The sequence below is a fragment of the Labrus mixtus genome, chromosome 22 (assembly GCF_963584025.1).
Source record: "Labrus mixtus chromosome 22, fLabMix1.1, whole genome shotgun sequence".
Taxonomy (NCBI): domain Eukaryota; kingdom Metazoa; phylum Chordata; class Actinopteri; order Labriformes; family Labridae; genus Labrus; species Labrus mixtus.
Window position 1 is genome coordinate 16,224,909 of NC_083633.1, and position 16,690 is coordinate 16,241,598.

The 16,690-nt window shown below is 39.8% G+C and overlaps 1 protein-coding gene across 5 annotated transcripts in view; it reads right to left on the bottom strand.

Moving 5' to 3' along the window:
• syt1a (synaptotagmin Ia) overlaps positions 1-16,690 on the bottom strand; it is a 145,922-nt gene that overhangs the window by 35,965 nt on the left and 93,267 nt on the right. For all 5 annotated transcript variants that reach the window (XM_061029496.1, XM_061029495.1, XM_061029493.1 and 2 more), the window contains one exon: positions 3,792-3,989. In XM_061029496.1, coding sequence (XP_060885479.1) covers positions 3,792-3,960 — 169 coding nt within the window. In that variant the 5' untranslated portion in view covers positions 3,961-3,989. The remainder of the gene's footprint in view (positions 1-3,791; positions 3,990-16,690) is intronic.

Sequence of the window (16,690 nt, forward strand, 5' to 3'; positions counted from 1 at the left end):
TGAAAACTTCCTCCAGAGTCGGTCCTTTAATACCAAACAGTTACCTTTCTTTGGGGTTTGGTTAAATGAAATATTTCCATTGTGTCTGCTCCATTATTTGGTTTAACTTAGAAAGAGTTGCACTTTCAACACATTGCACTTGCAGGAAGTCTTACGAGTTGAAGAGGTACTTTATCAACAGTGAATGCGGTGGATTTATACATATCACAATGTGATAATGACATGAGATATAGATAATGATGAGATATCGTGCACTGGTTGTCTTCTGCGTTGTGCAGAACTGAAGCCAACATTAGGTTTAGACCAGCCCTCTGATGGTGTCTTATGGCAGGCAGTAACTTTTTGAAAAAGCAAGGGCAGAGAGTTGACGACAAAGCTTGTCGCCAGAGCAGCAGGCGAGCGGAGATGAATAGCTCTTCTGAGCCACCATCTTAATCCCCTATAATAAACTCTGCTGTCTGTCGACTGTGAGAAGCCTCAAAGTCAAACAAGTTGAGACACGTTTAAACTCTGACACATCTTTTTGGTTTTTTTCCCCTTAAGGTTGGTCTGAGGTGACACCACAGTCTTTCAAATGATTTTATTTTCTATATTTATAGCTTCAACCCATCAGCTGCATGACATGTTTTTCAGTCAGCAAAAAAGTGAAAGATACTGTCAGTTAGTCCCAAAAGACTTTTAGCTCCAAAAAGTAGAACTGCGCAAGTTTGAGATGTTTTCAGCTTAAAGATGGCAACACATGAAAGACTGCTCAATTGAAGGAACAAAAAAACAACACATGGCTTACACAAGGTATTTAAAATTCGAGGTATACTAGATATTCTAATTGTTGTGAAATAAAGATTCAAGAGAATAAATAAAATCAAGACTTTTTGGGCTTATAAGTGATTGATTCAGCCTTTTGCTGCCTGAAAGCAAACCCTGATAAAAGAGAAACACCATTATTTATTTTTCTCAAATGTCAATCTCTGTTTCCGTGTTATTTGAAGTAATGGCTGCTGGAGCCAGCAGTCATGGATCAAATAGCCTCCCTGTTCAGAGGCTAATTGTTATCGGGAAGCGAAGCCTTGAGTGTTTAGAAAACTTACCAAGAAATTCAATACGCTAGTTTCCTTGGAGGCACTCGCTGCTCAATGAGAAGTCACAATATGGTTTAGTGCGATTACACAGTCAGACCTCAGCGGGTGTGTGTGTTGGGACGTGAGTTTTCATCTTTCTATTGAAGTGGAATGCTCGACCATTCACAGAATGATGAAAAGGTTTATTTTTTATTTCAGAAAAAATCACTAAAAACACATTTTAAGTTGACACAATCAGGCTGATCAATTTCAATTATCACTTTTTCCCCTCTGAATTCGATCTTCAGTTCGTAGGGGGGGTTGATTTTCCCACTTTTTCAACTGTGCATGTATTGTTTGTGTGATTTTACACTGTTGTATCTGGTGTTATTTGCATCTTTTCTTGGTTTTTAATATTTGTAATTAAATTTCTACTGTTGGTCAGACAAAACAAGCAAATAGCAGACATCCCCTGTAGCACTGGGAATTCGTGATGCTCATTATCAACTTTTTCTGACATTTAAGACCAACAATTAGCATATTAATTAAAAAAATAACACTCCTGAGAATGAATTATCATAACTTACTATTGTTAGTTGCATCCCTGCAGCACATCAGTTATGAAAAAAAAGACCCTCCCACAAAACCTGTATGAATCAATCTCACCAAAAAAGAAAAAGCAGGGCACAGATTATGGAGTAAATCTGGATGTAAATATTTTGGTTAACTTGTTTAGGAAAGCTGCAATAAAAAAGCAAGCCAAGAAAAATCCAAAAAGATTGACATAAAGTCAGCTGCTTCCTGCTTGCTTGAGCCATCAGCAGACAGATGGTGTCGACCAAATATCCACTCACTCAGGGATGAGTCCTGCAGATCCTGACAGACAGAAATTCAGCAACAGGTCACTGTGAAAGCCCCATGTGACCACCTCAGAGCCAGCAGAGCTTCAACTGGGTCATTAAACCCAGAAGAAAACTTCGGCATAACAGAGGCAGTGCTGAGCATTCAGCTTCTCCTCTCGCATATTCCCTTGTTAAAACTGCAACCTGACTTTCTCCAGACAGTATCGATATTCCACGGAGTAAACAAGTCTCTGGGCATTCATCACCAGCTTGGCAGCGCCGGGGAGCAAACTCACGGCTTCTGATTGAGGGGATTGGGTGAGAAAACAATAATTTAGAAATTCTGTATAACTGACAGGCCTGTTTTTAAAGGAGGCTCTCAGAAAACGTCTCTGCCTATGGAAACAAAGCAAGCTCTAATTTAGCTCTGCTCTGTGATGCAATTTAAAAAAATTGGAAGCAATAAAAAAAATGCTTTGCTTCTGAAAATAATGCGAAAAGCTGTCGACCTGGGCGAGGCAGGAATAGCAATACATTTTAGTGACAGACATTCAATGCAGAGCCAAAGGGAACATCAACCTCAAAGCTCCAATATTGAAATCTCAAAACTGAACCTTGTTGATTCAATTCATTCACCCTCTGCATCTAGGCGTGAGTAAGAAATCCAGATAGGATTATAACTTTCCTTTAAGTGCTACAAAAGAGTCTTTGGAATAATTGTTGCATTTGAGGAAAATAAGGAATATAAGTACTGTAAATGGATAATGGTTGTTTTGTATTAAACAAGTTCATTGATCTTGGATCTCCTGGAAGTCCTTTGTCCTTGATCCATTGCAACCATTGTTCTATGTGCATAAGACTGCTAACTTCTCCAGGTAATAACATTTGAAATAAGAGGATTTAGTTTGAAGTTTGGTGATAAAACTGCAGGAGTAGTTGAATTATGTGAAAATGAAGAGACCGAATTTGACCGAATAAGACAGAAAAACAGAAAATCTAACTGAAAATAATTAAAGCCAGTCACACATAATTTAGCGATCTATCGTGTCAAACACATGAATTATTGTTGCCAGATGTTTATTCTCCACTTCAAAAGTGATTACTTCTGTCATGAGATAATTCAGTGAGACATTTCCATCTGAGCCGTTCACTCTGTTTTTTTTTTGTTTTTTTTGTACTGAAAGACACAAAATGAGAGAAGCAGCAGAGACGTTGTTCACCTGATTCATGTGAAATCTTTGTCAGAGGTCATGGCTAACACTGACGTTTCTTCTTCTGCGTCACACACCAAAGTTCACTCATATTCACTGTTGAGTCATTTTTGAATCACACTTACACTAGAATCACGTTGAAAGCACTGAATGGGTTCATCTGTGATGGGTTCATTTTGAACCAGATGGAGGGCAATTATAGACACATCACATGTAGCTGTTAAGAAACTGAAAATCAACATTGACTGAAGAGGTCACAGCTGCACACTGGTGTTTTTCTATATTTTAGATGTTTTTGAAATATTCAATATTTGAAATTGAGGTACATCTAATTGATTTTTTTTTTTTACAAAGGATTACCAGCTTTTTATCCCCATGGACGTGTTGGATTGTTAAAACACTGTCCCAACCAATTACTTTTTAGATTTGGAGATCATCCAATCAGACAATGCTTTATTCATTACTGAAACTACAACTAACGTCATTGTACTGTACTAATTCTATTTCACAAGTGGTTTTGCAAGTTGTTCCAAAGTATATGTTTTGTTGGAAGGAAGTTCTGTTAAAGTGTCCCACTTTTAAATATTTTAATATTTTCAATAACCTAATAACTCAATAGAAAGTGGATGATCAAAAAAATACTCTCCAACTCTTGTACTATAGAAAGTTAACACACTTACGTGGGATTTTGTTTAGCTCGTTCATGAACTTGTCCTTAAGCTTCGAAAAATTCTCGTCTTTATCGCCCGGGCCAGCCATGTTGGTGGTGTTGGAGCCAGCCGTGGATGATGAGGCGCCGGTGGGCCCAGGCGGCACTGCCGCCAATGCTTCCCTTCGACTCTCAGTCATAATGGCGACGCTGGGAAGCCTGGCAGATGCTGGACGAGTGGGAAAAAAAAAAAGAGAGAAAGAGGAAACAGAGAGGGTTAGATTTTGTGTCTTTTGTTGCTGCTGTGACAGATGCATGTCAGAGTCAGCAGCACGCTCGCCTCCTCAGATGGCTGAGCCGTCACAGAGTGTGCGAGCAGCTGCTGGCTCAGCCTGGGTAAACATCAGCTGGGGTCCATGATGAATCGACCAGCACGCTAAATTCAGAACAAAGCTACTCACTCGTTGCTTAAACTCTAGATTAGCATTACTGAGCCCAGATAAAATGATTATTTATGACTCTGAGGCAGTAAATCTCAGCGCTGCCACTGGTGTAATTGAAATGATGTGCTTTTACAAGTCAGCCCACGGTACAATAAGTAATGTACAGAGATGATTACTCGTCCGCTATCTTCTCTTTGTTGACAACAGGTGTGTTTACTTTACATTTACTCCTTTGTGTGGAGGGGAAGAAGGAAACAATGTATCACGTATGTGAACATGTGCTTTGTGTAGTTTGTTTGACCTGTTTGTTTGGATACACTCTTGTGTCTATACATGTGCAGTACTGTGTAAAAAGTACCAAAATATACACTTCATAGATTGAACAGGAAGTTGGACTGAGAGTGGGCTTCAGAGTGCTGAAATCAAATTCATGTTTCTTTGAATGTATAAAATTGGGTTTGAAAAAGCAGCAGGCAATTTAGTCTGAATTACGGCAGAGATATAAAGTGTCTTCTCAATGTTTCTGCTCCTCAGACACACTTTAAATGTATCTGGACACTTTCTGTGAGTGTAACGCTGATGTAGTCCAAAACATCAGATTCAATACAATTGGAAAAATCAAACAACTATGATGTGCTGGCTGCCATTGTGCAGCTTCAATTGAGCAGTGGTGTAGACCAATATTATTGTGTTTACTCATCTTTGACTGTAGTTGTTTGGGGAGCAGAAGATCATTTATTGTTCTTGGCACTCTTCAAGCATTTCGAGCTGAAGGATTCAGGCTTACACTTCCTCATCCCTGCTACTGTTGGAAATGATGCCGGAAACAACCACAGTCTGTGAATTCTTGCAATCAGAGTGCATTTGTCTGATTCACCATTGCATACATCAATCTGTATTGAGGTATCATCTTCCATTTATTTAAAGGTTAAAGACGGAGACAAGAAGAGATGAAGCCTCCTAATTTTACTCTCAGTTTCAAATGTGGTTAAACACAGACAGCAAAGATCTGTAAGGTTGTGTTTAACATTAATAAACATGGATCTAAACCCACCACTAAAGGAGAAAGTTAGAAGCATGGACTGCTGCAGATGTTCTCCCACCATGCTAACAGTAACCATGTTGCAGTAACGGCCAATTAAACCGGCCAGCAGAAGCAAAAGCAAATGGGAAAGCTCGGACAATTAACATCCGAGCCGACAGAATCAAGCAGGTTAAGCTGAATAGTGGAAAGCAAACACGTCCACAAGTATTTGAGAAGATAACTGGCACTGCAGGTCATCAGTAACCAGACCAGTTTCCATTTTGTGGTCCGTACTGAGACTTCAACATTGACTGAACTTGGCGCACAAACTAAATTCTGGTAGCATGAGGCAGTATTCACAATCATTACATGTTTCCCAGCTGCTGCTAGCCAACGTACTGTGAAAGCTTGATATCACTGCACACTGCAGTTGTGATTTTAACACTTAGCTAACACTTGCTTAACAACATCTTTGTCTGTCGCCATTAAATATTTTCAAGACATGCTGCAGCAGAAAATACTTTCAGAGGCGAGACAGCTTCAGTACCTGGTTTACAAAAACTAAACTTACATCTGAATCAAGAACAAATGAGTCATTTAAGATGTTTTAACTCCAGGTAAAGAGTGGCAATGAACCTTCCCTTGCAGTGAACAAAGCAGCCATTGGTTGCCTCAGCCCTCTCAACCTCCCCCTTTGTTGAGTGGTCGCCTACGCGTGTCCATGTTCGCTCAGCCTCCCTTTGGTCTCCCTTTGAAACGCTGCAAGGTTAGTGTGGGGGCTGAGCCATTGAGAGGCACGCTTTGCAGTGACAGAGATACTTCAACACGGGCGAGGACTTTTAGGGAGCACAATGACGCTCCACAGAGAGCATGTGGGAGGCTTCTTGTGTAGAAAAAATAGTTACCATGCACTGAGGGTGGGGGGCATGAAGGTTTTTCATTCGATATTTCACAAGCAAGCCGACGGGAAGGGTTGAATCACAAACATAATGTGTTCCCATGCTTGTAAAAGGATGTGTAATATGTAGGAAAAAACATCTTGAAAAGACAATAATTACCCTTAAGAATTCAGAGTGGGTGCACATTTGAATGTAAATGGCACCGTTTCAGAGAATACCGTATGAGACCTTTCAAATGTATGCTGAATGAGACATGCTTCTGAATGGTATAAAGCTTCTTTTATATCAAAAAATCTTCCTTTGGACTAAGGGTAATGTTCTGCTTTGTTATCTCTGCAAAAATGTCAAACAAAAAGTGAGCACTGTAAGAGTGGAAAACCACCCCTGGAGTCTGTTATTCTTCACACACTGGGACTCACCTCACTTGCAAAAACTGAAACATTAAATCAGCTCATATTCGCACCTTAATGACTACTTGTCCCTTCACGCCTAAGATGACAACTTCTGCATTGGCCTCACCATCTGTGGGGCCTCGCAGCACGTGATCCACTTGAAGAGCGCGTTTCATCTAGAGTGGATCAAGCCTCACTTATCTGTGTGAAACACTAAGAGCGGTGCTGACCTTTTCCACTCTTCAAGGGCCTTCAACAATATGTAATATTAGTGTACTGCAACACTGAGTTCATTTCTGCCCATGTGGCCCTCGTGGAAGAAAGCTTTAAATAATGTTTGCTTCAATTTCCTCTCTCACTTACAGAGTGTCTTTCTCACTCCAATGACAAGTATAACACTATATCTTTATTACAATTAAGGCTTTTTCCCACCTCTCAGGATTGAGAAAATCCATATTTATTAAAGGAAGGTATTCCAAATCTGTTAAAAAGTTTGGTCCAACACATCAAGTCAAAGTCAAAGTCAACTTTATTGTCAATTTCAAAATATGCCAGACATACAGTGGAATCGAAATTGCGTTTGTCTCCGTCCCACGGTGCAATACAACCAAAATAAGGTAAAACGATAAGGTAAAATAGATAAAATAAAATGAGGTAAAAATAAGATAAACAATATTTACAGTAATAAATTCTAAATTGTGCAAAATGGTAAATAAAATAAATAAAATACAATTTTAAGAAAAAGTAAACCTGTGCAATATGTGCAATGTGCAGTAAACTGATTGTACTTTTGAGATGTTAGCTTCAGAGTTATTAGTCCAGAGTTCTTGGTGGCAAACGGGAGGGGGTTCTAAACATTCTAAGGATCTGTTCCAATTCAAAAGCCAAAATCTGATCAGATGAGATTACTTTTAAAGATCTGGGTCCTATAGATGAACCAGCTACCAGGAAGTCAAATATAGATTTAGGAATCACACTAGGATATCAATCGAGCAAAATATCCAAATCATTTGATTGTTGTCAGTGTTTTGGTTCAAGATACACTGCAAAATACAATCATCAGCTTTTTTCCTCTTTCTTTTTTCTCTCTCACCATCTCTGTAGAGGTGTGCCTCTCAGGTGTAAAACCCCAACCCAATTACAGGGCCGCCAGATGGCCCAGCAGGTCCCCAACCACAGTGGTGAAGCTGGCACACAATTCCATCATATCCCCTCTCTCTCTCTTCATATTTCTCTTTTGCTGTCTAACTGGGTCAGATCACTTGCTTCTTACCCCCCTCTGTCCTCCCCGCTATCTACCTTCATCATCCTTTCATGGTTTTTTTTCTTCTTTCCCACTATTGGATTTTTTTCTCCCTAACCTGGACAGTCCCAATACCATGAATACGAATGTTTCTACACAGTTTAAATCAAATGGAAGAAGAGCTGGAATTGAGAAAATACTATGTTTGTTAGTTCTTTTTATAGTTCAATTTTGGAACAATGTTTTGGTATCTTGTGGATTGCTCTGCTCCCCACTGGTTTCAGTTTTGGCAAGCTTCCTCAGTTTTATATCTCATGCTGTTTGAGGAAGTGATGAAGCTGCCAAATTCAGCCCTACCTTGGATGAAAGCTGTCCATTTTCTCTCCAAATTCAATATATTTAGCAGCTCACAGCCAATGGTACATTAAAATACAGAAAGCAAGACACAGACACAACCTTTTACCAATGAAACTCCCTCCCACATGCCATCTCATTGGGTTTTGTTAGTTTTTCTCCCAGTATAATCAGAAAAAAAGGAGGTATCCTCATAGTCATATTAGGACAGCATGTGTTTTAATTGCTCTGCTCCCCCACTGGTTTCGGTTTTGGCAAGATTCACCAGTTTTATATGTCATGCTGTTTGAGAAGGTGATAAAGCCGGGACCAATGCTGTCCATTTTCTCATCGAAATAAAACAGATGACAGCAGATTGTACGTTAAAGTACGGAGAACATGACACTCATTCAGCCTTTTGCCAATAAAACTCTTCCCTCTTGTCATTTTATTGGGCTTCATTGGTAAATCACCCAGTAAATTACCAATTAAGCCAATTTTATCAAGAATTATCTGCTGTCACCAAACCATTTGACAGTTTTTTTTTTATGTCAGCTTAATTTGAAGTGAATGCATGTTTGTACAGATGCAGTAAGGGAATAGATCAATGACACGTAGAGTATTATCGACATGTAAAGGACAGTTTCTTTGTAGTGAAAAGGATTTGTATTTTGAAATACTAGAATGGTATGTCTTCATTATCTAGCTTGAAGGTTTTTCGAATCAATACTAGAGAGGACAATGTGCTTAAACCCAATTGCGGATATCCTTTAACCCCTTTCATAATGGAAGGAATGTACATTTATATGGATACTTATAGTTCATAACTACCTATGAACATATAAGTACATATATAGAATTATATCTTTAGATAGGGATAACCTCATCTAGCAATGATTTTTATCATAGTCCAAGAAAAGGCAGTTAGATTCACAGTAAATGTTAATGGATATAAAATAAATTTGTCTCAGTGAAATTCATGTCAAATTCAATCATATAAAAATGCAATGGGGATGTTGACGTCCAAAGGCTGAACTCCAATTCTCTGCCATTTACAGACGGGGGATAATTGAGGGGGCCTTTCGTATGTTTGACTTTTTAAAGAGGAAGAGCCTAATCGTGCCGTAAATGTTGCGAGACGCACAAATGCTGTTGTAGTGCAGGGATCAATAGTCCTGATCGATTGGGAAGTGCTTTGACTAAACAGGGAAATACAAATGAGAAGCCTGCTCATGTCTTAGGCAAATACTACCACAGTAATACATTTAAACATGTTTTGAATCGAGAGTGACTGGTTCATATTCCCTTTATGGAAACAAATTTAAGATTTTTTTTTTTCCCATGTGATTTCAGACACTTACGAGTGTCAGTCTTTATTATCTACATGTGAAGAGTTGTTTAGAGGTTTTAAACAATTTGCAGATTTGATTATAATGCTAAGGCTTTATTTCAAAGCAAGGGAACTCCCGTTTGAAAAATCTTAGGTGTGTGCTTAACAAATCTGTGTAAATTAAAAATCGCAGCAAGGGCGCTTTTTGATCCCAAGGGAGTGCTAATAGTGTAATAGCAATGAATAACATGGAAAAACTCCAACCAAATTACAGCTTGAGTGTGCATGCATAATAGAGTTCTGCATCAAACAATTAACATTATTATACTGAACTGGGGAGAGCTTTAGCAATGGAATTAGACATATTAAAGCAATTCTATGCTTTATGGACCTTTTCATTATCCGATTGTTATGACTCATGTGATCTTCATTGAATTAAATTTTTCTCTTTTGTGCATGCAGAAGAAAAAGTCCCACTCAGGGCTGGCCTTGGTCCCCAATGCAATCTGACTAATATTAGTTATAAATAAAAGTATTTATTTGAAGAGGAGTTCTTACTTAATTTATTTGAGAAACCTTATTCTGGCCTTGAGTTGCTTGCTACTACCCTATTTTTTAAATCTGTATAAATAAATGCTTTTTAATGATTATGGGTAGCTGGAAAGTTCAGACGAAGTAGAAGCTCTTGGTTGATGTGCCCTGGCAGATGCATATTGTACAGCCTGCTGTTCACACAGATTTCAATATGATCTGACAGAGTTCATGCCAAACACATTTTTTTTAAGTTAACACCACTGTGGCAACCCGATAATGTCATGCAACAATTCTTTGTATTATGCTGAAGAACATATTTGATGGTTCAACTAGCTAACTAGCCTTGCAGCCAAAGACAACGTTACAGGTTTCTCAGATTAGTTGTTGGTTGTTGATGTTGGGTTGAGTACCGTTTTGGAAACTGGAAGGTTACCAATTTTTTTTGCATTTAAGTTGGCTTGAATGTTTTAACATTTTCTTCTGAAAGAGACATACACATAATAACATGCTGAGTCCATTTGATATGGAATTTCTGATGGACTGGTCAGTATTTGCTTAGTTGCTTCTTAACGGCAACCAGGCACTTCAGTCCTTAATGAATGGGACAAAACCTTGTCCAAAGATATAAGCCAAGAGCTGGCTAGCTTTGTGCACATAAACGTAACTAACAAGTGTTAGATCATTCTAGTAGGAAGAGCAATTCATGCGTAAAGCCTCAACCTGCACCTCGGATGAACTCCAGATCCCACTGTGCTCCTTCTCTCTCTCTCTCTCTTTTATCTCTTACTTTGCTCCCTCCATATCAAAGAGGATCACAGCATCCACCGGCGTTAGAACAATTGCTGTGTCACTGTTGCTTCCAGAAACGTATTTTTAAAGGAAGGCAACTGGCAGTAGCACCTCCCAAATATGGAACCAATTCAGCCTTACTCATTTCAAGGATTACGACATGCAGTTAAAAAGCCTAACAGTGCACCTAAACTTTAATAAAGTGAACACGAAGGAGAAGAGATAGGGAAGTGGCAGATTAATTACTGGCTGTCAGTCAAGTATCCATCCACCTGTGTCAGGGACTCATTTGCTAAAGGATAGTGTTTTTAGACATTGCGGTCACACACACATAACTCAAGGGAGAGTCTTTTGTGTATATAATAAGTCACGTAAATGATTGTCAGGTGAGCTGCCTGCACTGAGCAGGGATAAGAGGAGGCTGAGAAGGGCCCCGTGGCCACTTCCCCTTGCCCGGTGCAGCCTCTTTACTCACCTGAAGCCAATCTCAAGGGGTAATGGAACTGGAAAAAGTTATTAACCCCGCTTTACAGCAAGGGCAGGACAGCTCTATTAAGGCAGTGCACAAAGAATCCTCCATTTTCAATTACTGCCTCCAAAGCGCTGAGGAAAGTTCGAAAAAAAAAAAAAAGGGAACCTTGTTGTCTGCCGCAGAGAAGGACGCAAGGGCCCCCAGATCCCAGCTGCTCTTATCATCTACTCTTGTTCCTCATACGGCGTAGTTGTGACACACTCCCTGAGTTGTTGGTGGATACGTTCAGTCTATTTATATGAAAAACATTGCAAGGCGGTGCACACCCCCTGGAAAATGGGGCTGTCAGCCAGGGGCTAAATGAGAGGCTGGGGAGTAGATAGCAGGGTAGCGAAACGTGGAGAGAAACCTGATGGGGTCTTGCATTCAAATGCGGAATCTGGCTTAAAATGACATTTCAAACATTTGAACGGAATTAAAAAACTCTGCAAGTGGTCTCTGAAGGCAGTTAAGGTGCAAACAACCAAACGCAAACCTGATAACATTGTGGCCTTTATAGATGGAGACATTTTCTAATATGATTTAAGATGCAAAAAGGAAATGTTTTGCATTGATGTTGAAAATATAGATACATAATAATGAAAAACAGCTGAAAATGGTTTAACACAATCATGTATTGGTAGTAAAAGATTGAACTGTTCCAAAGTGAACTTCTGTTGCACTTTTCCTGTAAATGTATTACTTTTACTTTTGGTGCACTTCCTGGAATGGAATGCCTTTGAATTACTTTAGTACAAGTATGTAGATTGTATCTTGATTTCCCTTTAAGAAAAAGCAAAACATGCAGCAAAAAGCAAAGAATATCATGAGGATTACTCCAGTTCTAATTCAGCTTCTAAAATTGAGTTTGGGTTTGTCAATTACTCACACACAAACTGTTGGGTAATAATTGGGTAGTTGGGTAGTAATGTTTCTGGCCCCCGCATTTATTGGACAACAAACTGGGATCAAAAGCTTTAGTCAGCTGGCTGACTTGCTTTGTTTTCTTTCATGCTGGCAGATACAGTTTTCAGTATCTTAAGAGCCCACCTCCCACATTTAGCGACCCTTAGCCTTAGCGTGCTTAGTTGGCTGCCAGGCTGGAGGGGGGCAGCGGGGAGGGGTTCGAGGGCAGGGGCTGATATAGCAGAGCCTGGGGAGTCGTGTCTGTTGGGATCAGTCTGATGTAGGCGGCGAGGCCAGGGGGCCATGGGGCTACTACTGGTAGGTGAGTCATGAAGATGAAAGGGGGCTATTTGCTCAACCTCTGCCTTCAGGAAAGTCTGCTCAGCAACAAATGGCCGAGTGACAGGTTGCAGAGAAAAAGGCAAAAAGAGATTGACAAGATTTTAATGGTCAAGGAGCGAGACAGACCCTTAGAGCAGGAAAGTAGATATAGCCTAGAGTAGTGCAGGGTTCAGTCTGTCGAGTGGAACAAGGTGTTAGATTCAGAATTGTGCTGGAAATCCGCAAAAACGACTTAGGAACGACTGCTTTTCAAAGAAACACTGTGGATAGTAGTGTGTTTGGCACATCCTGTGACAGAGGTCACAGATCCACTGTGACTTCACCAATTATATTTTGACTACTGTTTGGTATTTTAGCCATTTTAACCGAGCATATCATGGGTCTTGAAGTGACCATATTTCAACAAGAGGCTGGATGCACCTAACACTGATACGCCTCTGTCCTCGACAAATCACTATCGCATCATAAAGCACCCTAAAGCACACTCTGCTAATCTCGTCTATTCAGCATAAATGGGATCATAATTTAGTAAATAGTCAACGTGCGATGATAAAGATGACTTGAGGTATTGAGGACGTAAACTTATTGGGACCCATTTCCAATAAATTAGCATAGAATCTATTTTCTGTAAACTCTTTAAATGCAAGAGAGATGTGTTGGACCACGCCCCTCTGGAAGGGCTTGGGTGGCTTTGGCTTGCGATAGATACAAATGCTTTGCCTTTCAGTTCTGTAGCTCAGTTGAGGAAGAGCATACAACAAACACCCTGTAGCTTTTGATTTTATTTAGCTTCCACCCTCCAGCTTCTCCTCTTTTTTTCTCTTCTTCTACCCGCCCACTCCTTCACGCCTCCCTCCGCAACACCCTGCCTCCCGCAGGGTTCAGCCCAGACACAGATATCACAACTGACATGCTTTATCGAGGCAAATAATCAGCAGAGGTATATTGCGTGAAGTTGGGAAGGCAGCAACTAATTTAAGACTGCCAAGGGTCATTATCAACTCCAGGCTGCACAATTTTAAGACTAATTGCGTGTGTGTGCAAACGCAATTAAAGAGATGATTTTAAGGAAATGCCCGGAGATCTGAGGGGTTTTTTTGGAAGAAGGTTGGTCTGCTTTTTCTTTACTCTTGTTCTTTTTTTCTTTTGGTTTTAGATGACTTGACTTCAGATGACGCTGCGCTTTCTTGTTTGTTGTTACTTCCTGCAGCTCCATGTCAAAAAGACACATCCCCAGAGCTGTTAATGTTCTCAAACAGACGGCTCGTCAAGTGCTCTTTGCAGTCACTTGGCAGCTGACCTTTTAATAATTCTGTTGAGAGTGCAGCGAGTGTGCGGTTTACTGATGTTTCATCTGATCTGCTTGAACAACAAACGGTAAAGCAACCATTGACTAAGAAGTGAGTAAGCACTGTCTTGTCTTATTTATCAACACAAAAAGGCTTTCAAAATGGATATTAATTATACCATTTTTGACCGAGAGTAGAAAGTCAACAGAGAGTTGAATCAAGATATGCTCAAACCATTAGCTTGGCTTGAAAATATCTTTAAATTTAACTTGAACTGACATTCTCTGACCATGAAGTTCAGAGAGAGCGTATGCCAAGGGGCTAAATGACACAGTATCAAACAAATTGTTGTTGGGTGAATTTTAGGTCAACATTCGCCTGAGCGATGGAATAAAGTCAGCTCATCCAGGAAGTCTTAACCACTTACACCTACGCCTTGGATATAATTGACACTTGCAACAGATAGGTGGTTTGAGTCAAAGGATCTCTGAACCCCAGTCTATCTAACACACACACACACACACACACACACACACATAAAAGTGGCAGGTTCCTAATCCGGTAAAGGTGTTGCACAGTGATGAGAGAGTGTGATAAAAAATGGTGTTAAATATTTCAACTTCAGAAAAAGCAATCACTGATTGGCTATTTCAGATATAAATTGTGGTACAATGGGCGTTTACATTAGTGCCTTATTCTCTCATGGTGTTGGCTTTCTTACAGTTTGTCCGTCCTCGTCCACCCATTAGAAAACCTTTTCCTCCACTGGGCTTCCTTTCATACGCCTACGACTACTCGCAATATTTCCACCCACTCACTTTGCTGAGAAACAGCATGCTTGCACATGTCTGACCAGCTTGATAATGGTCTCAAAACTATGATTTAGCTGTGCTCATTTCTGGTTACAGCAGCACAAGGTAAACAATGACATCAAAAGTATTCAATGAATACCAAACAAATGGAAATTCAACCTTTTGAACAGAGTCTTGGAAGAGGGCAAAAAATAACAATGCTATCATTTTCTATCATTTTTTCTATTGAACTAGAGTGAGCTGTCAGATGTGATCTTTCTGGCACTATCATTTAACACAACAGCCTCTCTAAATCATACTGCTGGCTCGCAGAGTGAGACTGGAGTCACTGACAGTGGTGGCAGTTTGATAGATAACATTTTGAGGGTGACATTGAAATAAAGCAGCGTTGTTTGGCCCGACAATCTTTCAGCCTATCGTTTGCCATCGGGGCGTCTCTCGCGCTACATTCGCATGAGTTCTGATTTCCTCATTCGGGAGAGGCGCTCTCGTTTTCAAACGTGCCGTTATCTCTGTGATCCCAGGTTGTGAAATGTACCACTTGCAAAGAGAGACAGGGCAGGAAAGGAAAAAGAATGAAAAGATGGATACATACAAATATTACTTTCTAGTGCTTTGATATAAATCATCTTGGGTTATAGCGCAGGTTCCATTGGGTTTTAGAAACACAAAGTTGACAGGCAAACTAGATACCATCCAAGAGATTTCTGTTCCTCTGAGCATCAAGTCTGTAGATTGGGATCGGATGCAGCCATTTCGAGACAGGCCATGAAATTGGGTTGAAATTGCTCTTGAATAATACAGTCTGCTGCCATGATAGTGCGATATAGAGATGGAGCGCTAAGATAGATGTTTGGTGGCAAAAAAAAAAGGACAATATGCTTGCTGCGTTCATGCTAACAGAAGTGTCTCCAGCTGTTGACCCTTCTCCTTACTAAAAACATTCAAGAAAAAATCACAAGGTGTCTCCATTTGTGATTACAGCTGGAATCAATATCAGGTCGATATAAAACTGTTGTTTTCCAACAAATTGGTCATTGTTTGGTCCAGAAAATTCAATAACATGCATTTTTATTTCCGATGTATTATCTTAATTTCTTGTTTGGAAACGACCAAAAGTATAACATTTGCAGTGACATTTAAAAGCAATTAAAGTAGCAAATTCTGACGTTGTAAAATATAAAATGTTGAAAGCTAGTAAATTAATTTTTTTCTTTTCTTAAGAAACTGCTTCAAGCAATTATTAAGCAAATACTAAAATGCTGATTTAAAAAAAAGTGATTTATTGACATATTCGCTCACCTCTCACTGTGGTTGTACTTGCTAAATTTCTCATACTCCCAACTAATAAAAAAAAGATCAATTGAAAAACAAAAAAGGTTAATCATCCTTCTCCCTGAACACCAACATCCAGCCTCTGACCTCTAACCCCTTCAGCTCCACTTCATCTGTTTTACTGACACTGGGAGACAGAATCATAATCACGTTGAACCCTCTATTGGCAGACGAGCTTCTGAACAAAAACATCTGTTTGAGCGGTGCCTCCAGGCAACAACAACAGTGTCTGTGAATAGAACATGTGAGGAGTAAATGCCTGAAAACACTTTCAGTGCATGGAGCTGTCCGTGGTCCTGAAGAACATGCAGAGCTCTTCTGGAAGCTGATATTTGGTGGATTCAAACCAAAGTGGAGGGAGCCAAATGATCATTTCTTTGAGTTAACATTTGACTTCAAACAGGGTTTGATGCACAACTGTTTGTTTTTCAAATGTTTTTTTATGTCTGTATTGGTTTGCTTTTTGCCTGTCTCATTGGAAAGACCCAGTCTGAAAAAGATTACGTTTTCATGGGTAGTAATATTACTATAGACAGTAGAGCAGAGGATAGACACTGTTGATACATAACACTCTTAATAAGCTAAGGGAAAGCCGTGTGCTAAATACAACGTGTGCTCAAAAACATCAGAAGATCAGCTTATTTCAGTTTATCCGTCTTGTTTACAGGAATGCACACCCTCCATACATGCATTCAGTTTTACTCTTTGAGAGCCTTTTATTCATGAGCCCATGTGTACTGCTTATTTC